The sequence below is a fragment of the Vombatus ursinus genome, unplaced genomic scaffold (assembly GCF_900497805.2).
Source record: "Vombatus ursinus unplaced genomic scaffold, bare-nosed wombat genome assembly UNPS02010639.1, whole genome shotgun sequence".
NCBI lineage: Eukaryota > Metazoa > Chordata > Mammalia > Diprotodontia > Vombatidae > Vombatus > Vombatus ursinus.
The window spans coordinates 130,833-149,499 of record NW_020950417.1 but is presented as its reverse complement, the minus strand read 5'-3'; the positions used below and the strand labels follow the sequence as shown (position 1 = coordinate 149,499).

The window sequence follows — 18,667 nt, the reverse complement described above, 5'->3', positions numbered from 1 at the left end:
TAAACCCATTAACTACATCCAGAATAACAAATCCTTATAGTTGTAATTTTTTTTATAAATACAAAATAAATTTAAAACAAAGATAAATAGAGGACAGATTTGGAGGCATTAGGCATCTCAAGGGGAGAGAAGAAATATAGAATTACCTAATTAGAGTCTATATTGGGGTGGGGGAGCAGCATTTCAGCCACACATTATCTGTCTCAATATTCCTTGTACCCATTTGACCCACACCTCACCTGCAGAGTCCTGGCCCTTGTCAGGGTTTCCCTGCAGTGATACTCATAGTGTCCTGGGATCTCTGTCTATGGGGCATGCTGAGGTTTCCCTTGCCACATCTGAATTTATCTTCACAATATGATCTGGGATATCTGTCTATGGGACATGCTGAGGTTTCCCTTGCCACGTCTGAATTTATCTTCACAATATGATTTGAAGGTGAGCTTCATTTGATTTACTATGGATGTATTTATGTTGCTGGCCCTGGGAGTAAAAATTGCTAGTTACAGCTCTGAACATGCTGTCCTCATTGTTGCCTCTGTAGTTCTGCTCCTGCTTTTCTTATCCAGGATACCTTCTCATCCAATGCCTGACTCTTCATCAGGATCAGCTGAAACTTGGTTTATGTTTTTTTAAATAAATTTTTTATTGATTTTTTTTGTTTTAAATATTATTTACATTTGCCATTGTAGATCTCCCCTCATACTCCCCAATAGCCATCCCTTATAATAAAGAATAAAAAGAGGAAGAGAAAATTCAGCAAACCTAAACAACTTCTTGAAAAACGGCGACTCTATGTACAGTGTTCCACACCCATTCCCCAACCTCTACAGAGAAGTTGGGGGAAGTGTCTTCTCAGGTCTCTTATTTGGGGCTACGCTTGCACATTATAATTTTGCAACATTGTTTCCATTATTTTATTGTTGTTTTTTCAATTTACATTATTGTATATATAGTTTCCCTGCTTCTGCTTAGACCACTTTGTATCAATTCATACAGAACTTCCCACACTTCTTGGTGTTCACTGTATTTACAATTTCTTACAAAATAATAATATTTCTTTTTTTTTTAGGTTTTTTTTGGGGGGGTGGCTAGGCATTGGGGTTAAGTGACTTGCCCAGGGTCACACAGCTAGTAAGTGTTATGTGTCTGAGTCCGGATTTGAACTCAGGTCCTCCTGAATCCAGGGCCTGTGCTCTATCCACTGCCCCACCTAGCTGCCCCAAAAGTAATAATATTTCATTGCATTCATGTACCACAGTTTGATCAGCCATTCCCTAATAAATGGGTTTTTACTTTGTTTCGGGGTCTTTGCTACCACAGTGATGCTAGGTGGTACAGTACATAGAGCACCGGCCCTGGATTCAGGAGGACCTGAGTTCGAATCTGGACTCAGACACATAACACTTACTAGCTGTGTGACCCTGGGCAAGTCACTTAACCCCAATGCCTAGCCACCCCCCCCCAAAACCTAGAAAAAAAAGCAATATTATTATTTTGTAAGAAATTGTAAATACAGTAAACACTAAGAAGTGTGGGAAGTTCTGACTCTTAACAAATTCATGTTGTCTCATAATGATGACTATTTCCTTTTCTAAGGGCTTACAAATGACCCATTTAATAATATCTTCAAGAATTTTCCCAGGAATTACTGACAAGCTCCCTGATCCAGCAATGTTGATAGAATTCCCCTTCTTCTCTGTTTTTGAAAATTAGGGTATTTCTTTGTCTCTGGTTTTGTCACACCTTTCTCATTTTCCGTAATTTTTCAGAGCTAACAATGGGCTCACCAATCAGAGGGGAAGTTCTTATATTATCCTAAAACTGAAGGTCATCTGATCTTGTTGCCTTGAACTCAATGAAGGCAATTAGTGTTGGAGCTTTTTTTTTTAAAATGTTACTTCTTCATTTCTAATATAGACTTAGAGGAAATCTTGGTTATCTCTAAAGTCTGGTTAGGGAAAAAAAAGCAAGAAATGACAACCTCTCATGCTAATAATTCCACTTGAAAATTGCTGGAAAATTAGTCTACTAATACAAGTAACCTTTCTAATATTTCCCACACTCTCCCCTTTCCCCCATTTCATATACCTGGATTTGACTTTGAAGACCTCCTGGTAGAAACCATTTGACTGAATTGCCAGTGCCCGGAATCCTGAACTGTCTCCAGTAAAAGCAGGGCCAAAGATAGGCAAGTTGGTGTAGCTGCTAGAATACTGGACCTTGGGTTAAGGAGACCTGAGTTCAAATCCAACTTAGGATCCATCCTAGGGCAAGTCACTTAGCTTCTGTCTGCCTCAGTTTCCTCATCTGCAAGATGGGGATAATAATAGCACCTATCTCCCAGGGCTATAGTGAGGATAAAAAGTTAATATTTGTAAAGCACTTTACAAATTTCAAAGCACTATATAAATGCCAGCTACCATTATTATTATTATTATCATAGCTAATTTATTTACTCCCTCAGGGCAAAGGTGGAAAGGGCTATGTGAATATTCTCTCTCTCTTTTTTTTTTGTAAGGCAATTGGGGTTAAGTGACTTGCCCAGGGTCACACAGCTAGTAAGTGTCAAGTGTTTGGTCTGAGGCCGGATTTGAACTCGGGGCCCCCTGACTCCAGGGCCAGTGCTCTATCCACTGTGCCACCTAGCTGCCCCCAATGTGAAAATTCTCATACAGTGAAGTAGAAGTGAATATTATTTCACTTCAGTGAAAAAAATCAAGGCTATTGTTCCCTCCTCCTCCTCCCTTCCTTGTCATCTCACCTCTTTCAGAAACCTTCTCCTGCTATCTCCTCCACCTCTGTCTGTTGTAAAGAGTTGGGCCTTCTTGTTGCTACGGCTAACTCCTCCGTGTGCAACCCTGGTTCGATCTGGTCCTCATTTCTTCAGAAAATCACCCCTGTTCTCCTGCCCATTGTCCAATCTTCAATATCCACCTCAGCCCCCACCTATTGGCTCCTCTAATTCCTACAAACATACTTAAAATCTTCATCCCCATCCTCAAAAACCTCTCTTGTCTGACACATGCTAGCTATGCAATCATCGGCCAGCTACATAACTCTGATGAGGCTCATTTTCCTCCTCTACAAACTGGCGATAACAGTTGCACCTACCAGACAGGGTTGTGGCAATGAGCAGATGGGATGATGCTTGAAAAGCCATCATCAATGTTAAAACATAACATAAATGCTAGCTATTATTATTGGTATAGGGATAAAGCTTGTAATTTCATTGGTGTATGGAACTCCCAGATAAGGAAATACATTCCACCAATGCAGATAGCTGCCTTTGCTTCATTGCTCTTTAGAAAGCTTCCTAGAACACTGACAGATCAAGTGACTTGCCTGAGTCCCACAGTCAGCATGTGTGAGAGGCAATATTTGAACCTCAGTCTTCCTGGCTCAGAGGCCAGATACCAGGCCACACCTCTCCTCCTATGAGTTATTTATATGATTTTTTTGTATTAATCGTGATAGCAATCTGAGGCTGAAGGTGGCTTGATCACCCATCACATGCCCTGATATAAAAGGAAAAGACAAACAAGAGTCAGAAGGGGATATAACTGATTTATTTTAGCTTGGTAATGGTTAAGCTCCCAAGAATTAGAGAACTGCTTAAGTTCGTTAATTAAGAGCTTATTGATTTATCAAGTCCATGATGACTTGGCAGCCTGGGCAGCAAAGTTCCATCTGGTATTGCTAATTGCACTGAAAAGTTCTTGCTGGTGACATTCTTGTCGCTTCTTTCTGTTCCCCCTGGTTTTGCATCAGTGTGGGGGACAGCAGTCAGTGAAAACTTGAAAAGGTAACTGGGAAAGAGTTAGGAGACAGCTGGAAAATCATTCAGTTCTCTTTGGGTGTAACCCCTTCTGGGGATGAAAAGAACAGCCCAGGTTCTGATCACTGCCAAAGAAGCAAACAAAAGCAGACTTCTGTGAGATTAAAAATTCACTTAATGATGATTTTCCTCAAGATTAGGCAAAAAGGCACCAGATACAAGCACAGCAGATGCAACACACAGCTGTCTTAATTTCTCTCCTCTCCTCTCCTCTCCTCTTCTCTCCTCTTTTCTCTTCTTTCTCTTTCCCTACTTTTCCCTTTCCTTTTCTTCCTTTCGCTTCCGTTCTGTTTTTCTTTTTTTGGCCAGGTTTGGGGATTTCAGGAGACAATTTCTGAGTTCTGACAGGAGGCCACATGGCAGAATGAAAAGAGAACTGACTTTAGAATCATAAATCCTTGGCTCAAATCTACCTCTGATACTTCTTAGCTATGAGACCTTGGACAAGGCACTGGGCTTAAGATTCCTCATCTATAAAATGAGAGGGTGAGGCTAGATGGCTTCTGACATCCTTCTTAACCCTGTCTCTGACCATCCAGTGAACTCTGGGGATTGGTGCCCTGGTCCTACTTTTACCAGATAGATACACTGGACTTTGCTTCATCTTTGTTTCTCCAGTGCTTAGCTCAGGGCCTGGCACATTGTAGGTGCTCACTAAACACTTGTTTGATTCCAACCATGGCTGAAGACAAAGAAGGATCAGTTGAGTTGGAACCCAGATTGTAGGGCCAGTTTTCCTCTTCCCTAGCTGATTTGTTTGCAATCATGGTTTCATAGGCTTGTAGAGAGAGCTAATTGTCTGCACTTCATTTTACAGATGAGCAAACTGGGACTTTACAGGAGTTAAGTGACTTACTCAAGATCATACAGGTAGTAAGTATGAGAGGGGGGATTTGAATCCAGGACCTCTGAGTCCACAGCCAGTGTTCTTTCCACTGTGCAACCCCACTTCCCATTTTGTTCACCAGCAAAAGACTAGAGGAAGAGCATCCCTTATAATTTCAGATATGTCTGAGATGGTGAGAACCTGGAGTCCTTACAAACTCAGTGCCAAAAAAAGGAATGGTAGAAAACAGACAAATCAGTTGGTTCTTTGACACTCCTGCTCAGGGAAGATAATTTGCTATCAGGGATCTTTGCTGAAAATACAGAGCATGGTGTTCTTGGCTGAATGTGTGGCTAGCATCCTGTGTCCAGCTGAGGGATGACTCCCAAACTTCGTGCATGCTCGGAGAGCATCCTGTTCCTGTCGGAGGAAGTCTAGGTTCTGTGGTGCTAGAGGGAATGACTTTGGATTTTAATTTACCATCCAGGGACAGAGGTTTCTAAGAGCAATGGGGAGAGGAGAATTTTGAAAATTGGATTTCTCAGTTGATGTCCTAGCTGTGTTGATGCCCTTGGCACTATCCTTTTGTGAGGGGTGAGGCCAAGACTGCATTTCAAGGAGGTTAAGGCCTAGTTAAACGTCGGAAGAGTCAGCAGCAAGACCGAGCAGGTTATCTTTTCTTTAAACATTTTTAATTTGTATCTTTTGTTTTTACCTTCCTTCATTTCCCAATATTTCCTTTCCCTCCCTCTTGTTATAAGCCTTTGCTTATAACAAAGATTAAAAGAGAGAGGCGAGAAAGTCAGTTCAATAAAACTAAGCAATACATTGACCAAGAAAAACCTCAGTTCATGTCCCTTTTCTGACACGATGGTTGTGGGGGCGAGTCACTTATACAGTCCTCATCCCTTCTCCCTCCCCATAGCCTCCTACTTCTATAAAGATGCTTAGGAGGTGCCTTCTCCTATCTCTTCTTCAGGGTCAAGCTCGGGCATTCTAAATGTCCAGCTTTTTTTTGTTGTTTGTGTTGTTTTTTTCATTTACATTGTTGTAGTCATTGTGTATGTTTTTTCTGGCTCTGCTTACTTCACTGTGCATCAGTTCTTATAAGTCTTTTCCACGATTCTCTGAATTCTTCATATTCACCATTCTTATAGCACAGTAATATTCCATTACATTCATGTGCCAGTGTCACCATTCTCACTATCCATGGGCATTGACTTTGTGTCTAGTTCTTTGCTGCTACAAAAGTACACAAGCAGTTTTTCTTGAAATACCTCTCCTTACCCCCTTACTAGGTTCTTTTTGTGTGTGTGGAGGTAATCAGGATTAAGTGACTTGCCCAGCGTTACACAGCTACTAAGTGTCTGAGACCAGACTCAGACTTTGAACTCAAGTCCACCTGACTCTAGGGCTGGTGTTCTAGCCACTGTGCCACCTAGCTGCCCTACCCCTTATTCATTTCTTCTTTCTTTCTTTCTTTCTTTCTGGCTAGGCAATGGGGTTAAGTGACTTACACAGGATCACACAGCTAGTGTCAAGTATCTTAGGCCAGATTTGAACTCAGGTCCTCCTGACTCCAAGGCCAGAGCTCTATCCACTGCACCCCTCCACTCTTATTTGTTTCTTAAAGGATGATTAGAGGTCTAGAGGGAGGGAAAGATTAGGAAAGTTTTGATGACCACCTGACAAGAGGAGACTATGCCACTTGAGTGGTATCAGATGGGAAGAGAACCACCTTAACTCGTTCTGGCTTGAATTCAAGGGCCCAGGTTAATGCAAAATAGAGAAGTGAAAAAAGGGACATTCAGGACACAGGAAGGAAGGAAGGAAGCACCACACTGTAAATAAACCACCTCATTCTCCAAGTCTACTCTTCTCACAATGTGTTGTCTGCTGTTTTTAGTTAGTTGACATCACATTATGAAGGATAAAACCAACATTAACTCAGAGTCAGTTTGTATGAACCACAATTAATATGGCAGATGAAAACAATCTGGGGTAATGATGCAGTCATTGTCATGCAACATTGTCATGCAACCTAACAGACAAGTCGGGGACAAACATCCTATTAGTGATGCCAGAGGGGCATTCCGTGTGACAGTAGGACAATGAGGACAAATGAGGAAGACTAGGAATGATCTCATTCTTTTCCTCCCACCTATGGGAGCTGTGCTGCTGTCTGCCCCTCGAAACTAATAAATAGCTCTTTCTGTTTCTCAAGAGACATTGTTTTACAGATTAAATACTAAATCCCCACCCGTGATGTACCTCACTCTCTTATTATAAGGATCTTATTCCGGGGTGGATCTTGGGATGATAAATTGAGAGCTGGAGAGTACCTTAGAGAGTATCTACTCCAACCCCATCATTTTAATGATGAGACCAAAGAGGTTTAATGATTTGCCCAAAGTCACACAGGTAGTGGGTAGCCCCTAGCCCCCTTTCCACTGCAGCCTCAGTCCAGCTCACTTTGGGGTAACATTAGCAATTAGGCTGCATGGGTAATGGGTGAGTACTGATACTCAATGGGTCTTCTGGAAATATGATGGCAACTGATAGATGAGCAAAGTTGTGAAAAGGAAGACCCTTTGGTGTCCCCCAAAGCTTTTCTTTCTATGACCTTGGGGATATCTTTCCCTAGAGATAACACAAATAAGGTAACATATGTAAAACACTTTGCAGGCCTTAGATTGCTATAGAAATGTTAGCTATTAGCTAGTATGTTTATCCCCTTCATCCAGTGACCCTGAGTTTACAGGATCATAGATTCTATTTAGCTGTAAGGATCTCAGAGGAAATGTCTCCTAATTTCCTGTAATCAAAATTATTTTCAAAAAGGGTTAGCGATTGGCCCTCTGATTTCCCTAGGATAGGGACTTCTCTGGTGAGGAAATGCCTGCTACTAGAGGGAAGTCAGCTCTTTCATCTAAAACTTACAGTGTTTCTTATAGTAGTGAGAGGTTATAGCTAGTATGTGTCAGAGGCAGACTTTGAACCCAGGTTTTCCTGGTTCTGAGGCTGGCTCTCGATCCCCAACCATAATGCCTCTCAAAGGCTCTCAGGAAAGGGTCTGATAACGTCATGAAGAGTTAGAGCTACAAGGGACTTCTTCATTCTTCAAAAGGTTAGGGTTCTGGACCTGATTCTAACCAACAAAGAGGAAATGATTGCTGAAATAGAAACAATTGAAACCTAGAAAGGAAGTGACCATTCCATCTTAGAGCCCAGAACAGATGAGAAGAAGAAAGCAAGGCATACTCTAAAATGCATGCTAGCTTTAAGAAGAGCAGATTTCAAAAATTCAGAGAAACTCTAGGGTTAGAATCCCATGGCTTAAAATTATAAAAAGGGAAATTGGTCCCCAAAGGGTGGGAACTTCTCAAGTGGGAAATTCTGTTGACAGCAATTATCCTAACGAGGAAGAAAGGGTAACTTGTCCAAAAAGACCAATGTGATTACACAGGGAACTCACTGACCAACTTAATTTTTAGAAAGCACATAGAAGAGAGAAAAGGGGGGCAGATAATGGTAGACAAAAACAAAAGGATAGCACAGTCTTTAGAAAAATTATATTGAAATAACTCAGGCTAATAGTCACAACAAAAGACCTTTTAAAGCTATATTGAAAACAAGAGAGAAGTGAACAAGATAGGACTACTTCTTGTAGTGGATGGGTTAATGGAGAGAATGTGAAAATATTTCTCATATGCTTTTGTTTTGTCTGTGAAGAATGATCTTGAGACTGGGAAGGACAGAACAAAAATGACCAACAGTAAATTAGAACTCAAGATGAATGAGTAGATAGTGAGTGTGCATTTCAACAATGTTTTTAAGTCACTAGGCCCAGTAAGTAATAATAACAATATTAATAGCAATTATTATTATTTCAACAATGAATTTAAGTCACTAGGCCAAGATAATAATAATAATAATAATAATGTTAATATAATAGTAGTTATTATTTCACCAAAGAATTCAAGTTGCTAGGCCCAGATAATAATAATGTTGATATTAATAATAGTTATTATTATTATTATTATTATTTCAACAATGAATTCAAGTCACTAGGCCCAGATAAACTGCATTCCAAAAGTCTGAAAAACCTAGTAGATGTGACTGCTGAGCGATTGTCAATGACCTTTAAAAAATCCTGGAGAATGAAGGAAGTGCTGCAGAACTGGAGCCAGAGAAATACTGTCCCAATGTTTTTTTTGGAGACACAATCAGGGTTAAGTGACTTGCCCAGAATTACACAGCTAGTGAGTATTTTGTGTCTGATGTTGGATTTGAACTCAGGTTCTCCTGACTCCAGGACTGGTGCTCTATCCACTATGCCACCTAGCTGCCCCGTCCTGACTTTTTTTTTTTTTTAGGCAATTGGGGTTAAGTGACTTGCCCAGGGTCACACAGCTAGTAAGTGTCAAGTGTTTGGTCTGAGGCTGGATTTGAACTCAGGTCCTCCTGACTCCAGGGCTGGTGCTCTATCCACTGCGCCACCTAGCTGCCCCTGTCCTGACTTTTAAAATGTGGAACAGGGTTGGGGTCTTCACCTTATAGACCAATAAGCTTGACTTTAATTTCCTGCAAAAATCTGAAAATTAAAGGGATCATATTATGAACAATTAGAAAGGAAACAGTGATTGCTAAGGACAAGCGTGGCTTCTTCATGAATAGGTCATGGTCATGCCATACTAACCCTATTTCGTTTTTGGACTGTCATTAGATGGATAGAACAGGACATTGCTGTAGACAGTATGTGTGGATTTCAGTCAGACATTTGTTCTAGTCTCTTGTGATAGCCTTGTGGACTTGCTGGAGAGACACAGGCTAGACTGTAGTAGAGTTAGTTGGATTCAGAAATGATTAAAATACTGGACCTCAAAAATAGTGAATTATGCAATCAGTGTCAAACTGGAGGGAAGCCTCTAGGTGTAGCACCCCAGGGATCTGTCCCTGACTGTTCTGTTCAACATTTTTATAAATTAGCTCCATGAAGGCTAAGCTGATCACGTTTTCAGGTGACACACAGCTAAGAGGGATTGCTAAAATATCACACAAGAGTGGAGGAGAGCAAGGTCATCTACTCTGCACTGGTCTGCCTCATTCAAATGCAATTCATGAGCAAGTCAAGACATCATGCTTGTGATGCCATTGGTCCTCTTTGAGAACAAAGGAAAACAACAACAATAACAACAGTCAGAATTCACAAAGATCTTGACAAGCTGTATCCATAGGCCGGGTCTAATAGTATGGACTTGATAGGCACACAAGGATGCTGGTGAATGTTTAACGACAGAGGTTAAGCATTGATGGGAGGATTTGAACACAGGTTCTATGACTCCGAGATGTTGCTCTTTCCACTATACTGTTCTGGGTCCTCTCATATTAGGGGTCATTAGGCAGAAGCTGGGTACTCACATCTATCCATATAGAAGGTATTCCTATTAAGGTATGTGATGGCTTAGACCATCTTTGGGGCCATTTTAAATACTGAGATCTAGACAGCTAGATGGCATGGTGTAGAGAGTGCTGGAAGACCCAAGTGAAATCCTACCTCACACCCTTATTAGCTTTGTGACCCTGGGCAAGTGACTTAAACTCTCTCAGCCTCAGTTTCCTTATCTGTAAAATGAGGATAGTAATAGCATCTACCTCCAGGTTGTTATGAGGATCAAATGATATAATTAAAGTGCTTTGTAAACCTTAAAGTGCTTTATAGATGCTAGCTATTATAATTATTAAAGGTCATTAGCACTATCTACTCATTTTACAGATGAGGAAACTGAGGTGCAGAGAGGCTGAACAACCTGCCTGAGGTCATATAGGGAAGGAATGGCAGGGTGGGGAATAGAACCTGGGCTTCTTGAACCTCAATTCTTCTATAACATCACAATGGAATATAAATGACTAACCTTTCTTTGGCTTAAGCAAAAGGAATGAAATTTTAATTGTGGAATTTCAGGCATAAATCACCCCTCAGAAATCATATCATGAACACCAGAACCGTCACACACAAATAGAAACAGATGCCTGTGGATCATATATTGACATAAAACTACAAATTAACATGCTGTACAATATGTTGTATTGTTTCTCTATTTATTTTGTTAAACATTTCCCAATTACATTTTAATTAGGTTTTTGCACCCTGGGAGTTTTGTGGCCTGAGTTTGACACCTCTGATATAGACAGCCACCCTTCTCCCACAACTTGTAACGTCAGCCCCAGAACCTGGCACATTGGTTGCCCTCATTCTTGGGTTTTCCTTCAGGCCACCAATTAAAAGTCGTGGTGATCAGGATGTTTTGTCAGATCCCCTGAAAACAGGAAGTCCAGTTTTGTGGCTCCCAACAAGAGTAGGCCATTTTACTGGCAGGGTTGGAGTTAATGAACCAAAACTGGGAACCTAGCAAGGACAGAGGAGGCAGAGGCAGCAGCTGTGAGACAAGCCTGAAGTGTGCCAGTGGTGAGAAGCTAACTGGGGGCACAGAACACTCTTTGTATTGCTCTTCAGGTGAGTGCATAGGTGTGCAGTTTCAGCTGCTGGCTGTAAATAGATCTCTAGCAGTTTGGCTTTGCCAGGGTGGCAGAGAATGTGCCTTATGTTGCTGGATAGAATCCCAGAATCAAGAGGCATGTGAAGAGGGTGGTTCGGGACTATTTGTTCTTAGCAGGGTTCGTGTTGCCTCGGAATATACAATTGAATTCAGTTTAATCCAACCCAATTCAATGAATTTCAATTCATTGAATGTCTGTTAAACAGGATCTTCTACATAAGGCACTGTGTAAGGATTAAGAGTACAAGGGAGAGCAGGGACTGGAGACCCTGCCATATAAAGTCAGGGGAGGCAGCATGACACAGAGAAAAGAATGATGAACTTGGAGTCATGGTACCTCAATTCAAATCCAGGCTCTTATCCTTCCTTGCCTGTACAATATGGGCAAGACATTTAACCTCTCTTGGACTCAGTTTCCTCATCTGAAAAGTGGGGGAATTAGATTTGATGGCCTCTGAGGGTTTTTTTTAAATTTCTAAATCTGTGACAGTATGAAATAACATTATCTCCATCCTCAAGGAAGGGTAATGCAGGAGGAGGAGTCCTGGTCTCAGAATCAGGAGATCGGGGGTCCATCTCCAGTCCTCACATCTAGGAGTTGTGTCGTCCTACACAAGTCATTAAACTTCTCTAAACCTCATTTTCCTCATTTACAAAAATCAGGATGATATTTGCTCCACCTATCTTCTAGGATTGTGATGAGGGAAAAGTGCTTTATAAACCTTAATGCCTGTAGAAATACATCCAATCGATTCACAAGCATTTATTAAGAGCCTACTCCGTGTCAGGCACAGAGAAAGACAAAAGGAACAAAAGTCCATAGCAGGGCACTAGGGAAAGCACTTGTGGTTGGAAGAATCAGAAGAGTTCTCATGTAGAAGCAGTGCTTGAGCTGGGCCTTGAAGGAGACGGGATTCTAAGAAGTAGAAGTAGAGGAGGGAATGCCTTCCAGCCGTGGGGGACAGCCAATGCAAAGATGTAGAAGATGAGGAACAGATCGGCACATGTCTTAGGTGAGGAATAGGAAGAAGGCCAGTTTGACTAAATTGAGTGCAGGAAGGGAAGTCATGTACAAGGAGATGGGAAAGATGGATTGGGGTAAAACCTGTTTTACTTTTGTTTCCTCATGATCTTCAGCACCTAGGACAGTGCCTGGCACATACCAGGCACTTAATGCATGCTTTTTGAATTGTGAAGGACTTTCAGTGCCCAACAGAAGAGTAATTCACCTTTGCAAGGTCCTTCATTTCCTAGAGAAAGTAGAACTTGAAAAATGAGTAAGATGTGGGTAAGTGGAAGAGAGAAGATGTTCCAAGGGCTTTGAGCTACAGGGAATTCTAAACAGTAAATATGGCATGTAAACCCCACATTGGTAGTCTGTGGGTAGGGAGCGGATTGACATGCATGATGTTTGAATGACTTTCTAAGGACTTATTAGACACTGTTAAAAAACCAAACTGAAGTCCATAGACGATATGGAAGACTAAAAAGGAAATAGCAGAAAAATTTTTGCTATAGTTTTTTTGAGTATCTTGCACGCGCGCACACACACACACACACACACACACACGTACACACAGAGGTTTTGAAGAAGCAGATGAAGACTTTTGTCCTGCCAGGTGGCACTCCATAATCACCTTAAGTGGCTTTTTATTTATAACTACTCCACCTGAAAGCATATACGGAGAGTCCCTAAGACAAGTTTTCATATGTTTGACAGGTTGAGAGGGTGAGATAATCAGCAAGGTACTGATAATAAGTGGGATTCTTTCTGTTTTCTCCCTCCCCCACAGGTAGAAATCCTTGACTACAAGACAAAGAAACAATTATGCTTTCTGGATAAGGTAAATCCAATGAATCCATGAAAAATGTTGCTAAAATGTCACTTCATCAAAACTGTGATTAAGAATTCTGGGTCCTGAGGAAAATTCAGGTAGGGGGTGGGCATGCATAGAGGTCAGTCTCCTAGGACAGACTGGGGAAGAGGCTGGGTAATAAGGGAAAGGCTGGTGGACCAGCAGGAGAGGGACTGGATTTCCATGGCTCTAGGAGAACCCCTGTAGGGAGAAGAGCATTTCTCCAGATTGTTGGTGTTTAGGGACAAAGCCCCACTCATCCCACTCTGGTTATGGCTCAGTATTTTATAATTCTTTAAAAAAAAACCCTTGTTTCCTGCAAATCATACCTTTCTAAGGTTCAGAATGGGTGGCATAGCACCAATTTATCCACATAATCCCAGCCAAGAACTCCACTCCTGTTATGGATGAGTCAATTGCAATAGATGCAAAAAAAAAAAGTCTTTCAGCCTTCCTGGTCCAGCCAGATCTTTGCCTCTAGATTAAATCCTGGGGACACCTCACTTGAGTCAACTTCATACCCTAGTGAATTTGAATCATTTGATTAATTTGAACCCCCAGAGAGGAAAACCATCCTTGTCCATTACCAATCTTGGGAAATATTCAATTCTCCAGATTTGAGCCATGTTACAGGAAATTGACTAATCTATCTATGTATGTCCTAATTAAAATGCATCTCTGTTCATTTGTTAATTGCAAATACTTCTGATATCTAGGTTGAACCACATGCCTCAATTAATGACATCAGATTGATGTTCCATAAATTTTGTAAGTAGTGCGTATGTTTTCTAAAGTATGCCAAACCCAGACATCCCATTCATTGTAACTGTCATATATACCGATGACAATTAATGCTAATTTTATTGATTTGTTTAGAGAAAGACCTACCTAACTTAGAAATGAACTTTGTGAATAGAAAATTCTAAATGGTAATGTGTCTCAAAATGATTTCCTTTTTTCTTTATACATCTAAAGGCAATATTTTAAGTCAACTATGATGGTACCTCAGTTTCACTTGAGTTCAATGTGAGTTTCAAGCACTACTGATCTAATTCTCATATTGAGTATACTCTTAACATAATAATATAATATATTATTATTATATATATTATTATAAGAGTATACTCTTAATATAATAATAAAAAAACAAGTTAGCTTGACCTCACAATGTCTTTGTCTGGTTCTCCTGTAGCTGACCAAATTTGAGTATCTTTTCAAGCCCGTTATTTTTGGGATCTCTATTGAACATTTTGAACTGGAACTCCCACAGGCATCTTTAAAATGTCCACAACAGAACTCATTGATTTCCTCCTAATGTACTCCTTCTGAACCTCACTATTTCTGTAGAGAGTACCATTGTCCATCTGGTTACCCAGGATTTCAGCCTTGATGTCATTTTCAATTCCTCATCGTCCCTCAGCCCACATATCTAATCAGTTGCTAAAGTCTTGCCAATTCTTCCTCCATAACGTCTCTCTCGCTCACCCACTTCCCTCCACTCACAGACTTTCAATACCTTCTGCCTAACCTTTTACACCTTTCAATCCCCTTTTGCAATACCCTCCTAATTGGGTTCCTTGCCTCTCCCCACTCCAATTTATCATCCACAGAATCACTAAAGTCATTTTCTGACCACATTGATTCCCTCCTTAATAAATTCTAATGGCTCCCTGTTGCCTCCAGGATCAAATACAAACCCCTCTGTGTGGCCCCTGCATAAATTGGCCCCATTCTTCTTTTTGGCCTTATGATTTCCCTTCACACATTTTCCAGTCCAGCCAAGCTGGCCTTCTTATTGCTCCTAACACAAAATACTCCATCTCTGACCTCCCTGCCCTTGCACTGGTTGTCCCTCATGCCTGAAATATAGCCTTTCCTCACCTCCACATCTTAGAATTCTTACTGTCCTGCAAAACTCAAATCAAATGCTTCTTTCCAAAGCCTTTCCTAGCCCACAGGCTGCCAATGCCTCTTGCTCCACTTCCATTACTTTGTCTTTATTTTGCATAGATTTGTGTATGTACATGTCATTTTCTCTCAGTAGAATACAACCTTTCTGAGGGCAGGACCCATTTCATTTTAATCTTTATATCCCCAGTGCCTGATGCATAGTAGGTACTAAATTGATATTTTTTGTTATTGGTTCTCTTCCAGATCCTCAATGGTATCCAGCAAGACAGTCAATGAGACTAGATCCCAGTAAGTACCAGTCAATCAAACTGACAATGCATTTGGGGAGAGGGAAGACAAGTCCAACACCTTGAGCTTTAGAAGAGTTCTTCATGTGAACAAAGTGCTAGCTAGAGATGGTGATGGCAACAGCTGCAGTGCGTTGGTTGTTGGGGGTGTTGCTTAATGGAATGAAGATGAGTCTGTAGTCTTCACTCCCACCAGTTTTCTAAGGTCATTGGCCTTATAGAATGACCTTGGACTTGGGAGGTAGGATAGACTAGGGTTTAAATCCTTACTAGTTGGTACTTATCAGTCATGTGACAATAGGCCACTCATACATTTTCTGAGTTTCAGTTTACTCATTTCTAAAATCAATCAAGTCAACCAGAATATATAAAGTACCTACTCCATGCCAGCATTGGGGAGACAAAGAAAGGCAAGTCTTTGCCTTCAAGGAGCTTACATTCTAATGGAAATTGATAAATCCAATGGCAAGTGTTGGTTTCTTCTCCGTCTTCACTGAAGATCTGCTTCTCAGTCTGGTAATTGGAAAGATGTAATATCAAATAAGATAATAACTGTAAAGCACTTAGCATAGTGCCTGGTAATGGTTAATGCCATGCAAGTGTTAGCTACAATAATAATAATAATAATTATTATAGCTAACACATCATTATTATTGTTATTGTATTCTGAAAGGAAGGAATGGTCTCTATGGTATCTTCCAGAGTCAACTTACTGTTGCATTGGGAGCACAATCAGCTAAGAAAACAGGCACCTGGGTATAGAATTTGATTCAGTAAGCACTTATTAAATGCCTATTATATGCCAGGCCCTGTTCTAGGTGCTGAAGATGCAAAGAGAAAAGTAAAATAGTCCCTGTCCTCAAGGAACTTATAGTCTACTAGGCAGCTAGTTGGTATGGTGGCTAGCACACTGCCCTCAGAGGCAGCTAGGTGGTGCAGCGGACAGAAATTTGGAATTGAAGTCAGGAAGTCTTGTATTCAGAAGTGACCTCAGACACTAGCTGTGTGACTTTGGGCAAGTTACTTAGTTTCTCATTGCCTCAGTTTCCTAACTGAAAAATGGGTATAATACTTTGCAGGATTGTTGTGAGGCTCAAATGAGATAATATTTGCAAAATAGTACCTGGGATATAGTAAGTTTTTGTTGTTTTTCTGTTATGTCCCATTCATCATGACCCCATTTGGGATTTCCTTGGCAGAGATATTGAAGTGGTATACCATTCCTTCTCTACCTCATTTTACAGATGATGAAAGTAAGGTCAACAAGGTTAAATGACTTTCCCAGGGTCACACAGCTAGTAAGTGTCTGAGGCCAGCTTTGAACTCAGGAAAATGAATCTTCCTGACTCCAGGTACAACACTATCCACTGCACCACCTAACTGCTGAACAGCTTAACTAGAGCTTGTCAACTGGAACTTTGTCCCAAGGTGCTGAAATTTAGAGGGTGCCAGCAGCACTTGTATTTGTAGTCAATAGAAACACTCAAGCTGCCCCCATATAGTAGATGTTTCATAAATGCTTATTCACTTCCTCCTCCTCCCTTGAAGTCACAAGACTGGAGTTCAAATCCTATCTCAGACATTGATTTGCTGTGTGACCCTGAACCTCTCTCAGTCTGTTCCTCCATCTGAAAAAAATAGATGGAAATAATAGCAACTACTTTGCAGGGTTGTGAGGATCAAATGAGATAATATATGTAAAGCACTTAGAAAACCTTAAATTACTATACAAATATTATTATTATTATTATTATTGGAGAAAAACAACATATACAGAGTTAAGTAAATGCAGATGATATGGAAAATAAATATAAAGTAATTTTAAGGATTAGAGGAAAGCTCTAACAACTAAGCTAATCAGCAAAGACCTCATAATTGAGGTATCACTTGAGCTATTTCTTGAGTGGAACTATGGGTTCCAAGAAGGAGAGGGGAGGAGGGAGAGCATTCCAGGCTTGGGGGACAGCACATGGAAAGGCATAGAGATGAAAGATCCAATGACAGCTTCATTGAAGACCAGTTACTGAAAGAAGGACACATTCTAACAAAGGAAGCATGACTAGGTAACACTGTAGTTGAAAAAGATCTGGGGAGTACAGTGGACTTGGAACCCAATATTTGTCAATATGGGATATGGCAGCCAAAAAAAGCTCATGTAATCTCTGGGGTCATTAAGACAAGACATGGAGTCTAGGACTAGGGAGGTGATAGTCCCACTGTAATTTGCCATCATTAGGCCACACCTAGTTCTGGGCATCACACTTTAGAACGCACATTGATAAGCTAGAAAATGCCCAGAGGAAGGGCAACCAGGATGATAAAAGGCCTGAAGCTAATGTCATAGAGAAATAATTAAAGGAACTGGGAACAATTCACCTGGAGGAGATTTAGGGAGAATCTGATTGTCATCTTCAAGGATTTCAAGGCTGTTTTATGGAAGAGGGATTAGCTTGGTTGTGCTTGGCCCTAGAGAACCAGGAGGATGATGGGAAACAGATTGCAGCTGTGTTGGGAAAGAGGTTCTAACTATTAGTGTGATCCCAAAGTGGAAAGGGCTACTTTAGGAGCGGGTAAGTTCTTCACTGAAGGTCTTTCGGAAAAGGCCGGGCCAGGGGTGATGGCTCATGCCCATAGTTACTACTACCAAAGAGACTGAGGCCAATGGATTGCTTGGACTTAAGGTATTCTAAACTGCAGCTGGGCTAAAGCTGATAGAGTGTCCTCACCAAGTCCAGCATCAGTAGGATGAGCTCCCAGGAACAGGGGACCAACAGCCTACCTAAGAAGTGGCAGACCAGCCCAAGTCAAATGGACCAGGCCAAAGCTCCTGTGCCTGTCGATAGGACAGGCCCATGAGTGGCCACTGAACTTCTAGCCTGGGCAAGATAGAGAAATGAAGTCCCCCAAAATAAGAAAAAACAAAAACCTGGATGGGTATGCACAGTTGTATAGATAGCCTCTGAAGTCTCTTGCAGCCAGGGATTCTATGTTCCTGCAGTTTTAAATGAAAATGAAAGACTCTTCTCTTTTTCCTCTTTCTTTTGTTCTCCTCATTCTTGTTCTCTTCCTCCTCCTCGTTCCTTCTTTCTTCTCCTCCTCCTCTTGTCTTCTTCTTTTCCTCCCCCTTCTTCTTTTCTCCTCCTCCTCCTTGTCCTCCTCCTCCTTCTCATCCTCCTCTTCCTCCTCCTCCTCCTCATCATCATTGTCGGCCCTCCTCCTTTTCCATCTTCTCCTCCTCCTCCTTTTTCATAGTACTAATGATGATAATTGCTAGCATTTTTATAGTGATATAAGGTTTGCAAAATGCTTTATAAATAGTATTTCAGTTTATCCTCACAACAACTCAGGGAGGCAGGTACAATTATTTTACAGATGATAAAACTGAGGCA

At 41.0% G+C, this 18,667-nt stretch overlaps 1 protein-coding gene across 1 annotated transcript in view; it reads left to right on the top strand.

Annotated features, from left to right (window-relative positions):
- Positions 1-18,667, top strand: part of LOC114037855 (very-long-chain enoyl-CoA reductase-like) — a 74,255-nt gene that overhangs the window by 28,017 nt on the left and 27,571 nt on the right. Inside the window, exons 2-4 of the mRNA XM_027854853.1 lie at positions 13,018-13,068; positions 13,797-13,848; positions 15,235-15,283. Of these exons, the coding sequence (XP_027710654.1) occupies positions 13,018-13,068; positions 13,797-13,848; positions 15,235-15,283 (152 nt within the window). The remainder of the gene's footprint in view (positions 1-13,017; positions 13,069-13,796; positions 13,849-15,234; positions 15,284-18,667) is intronic.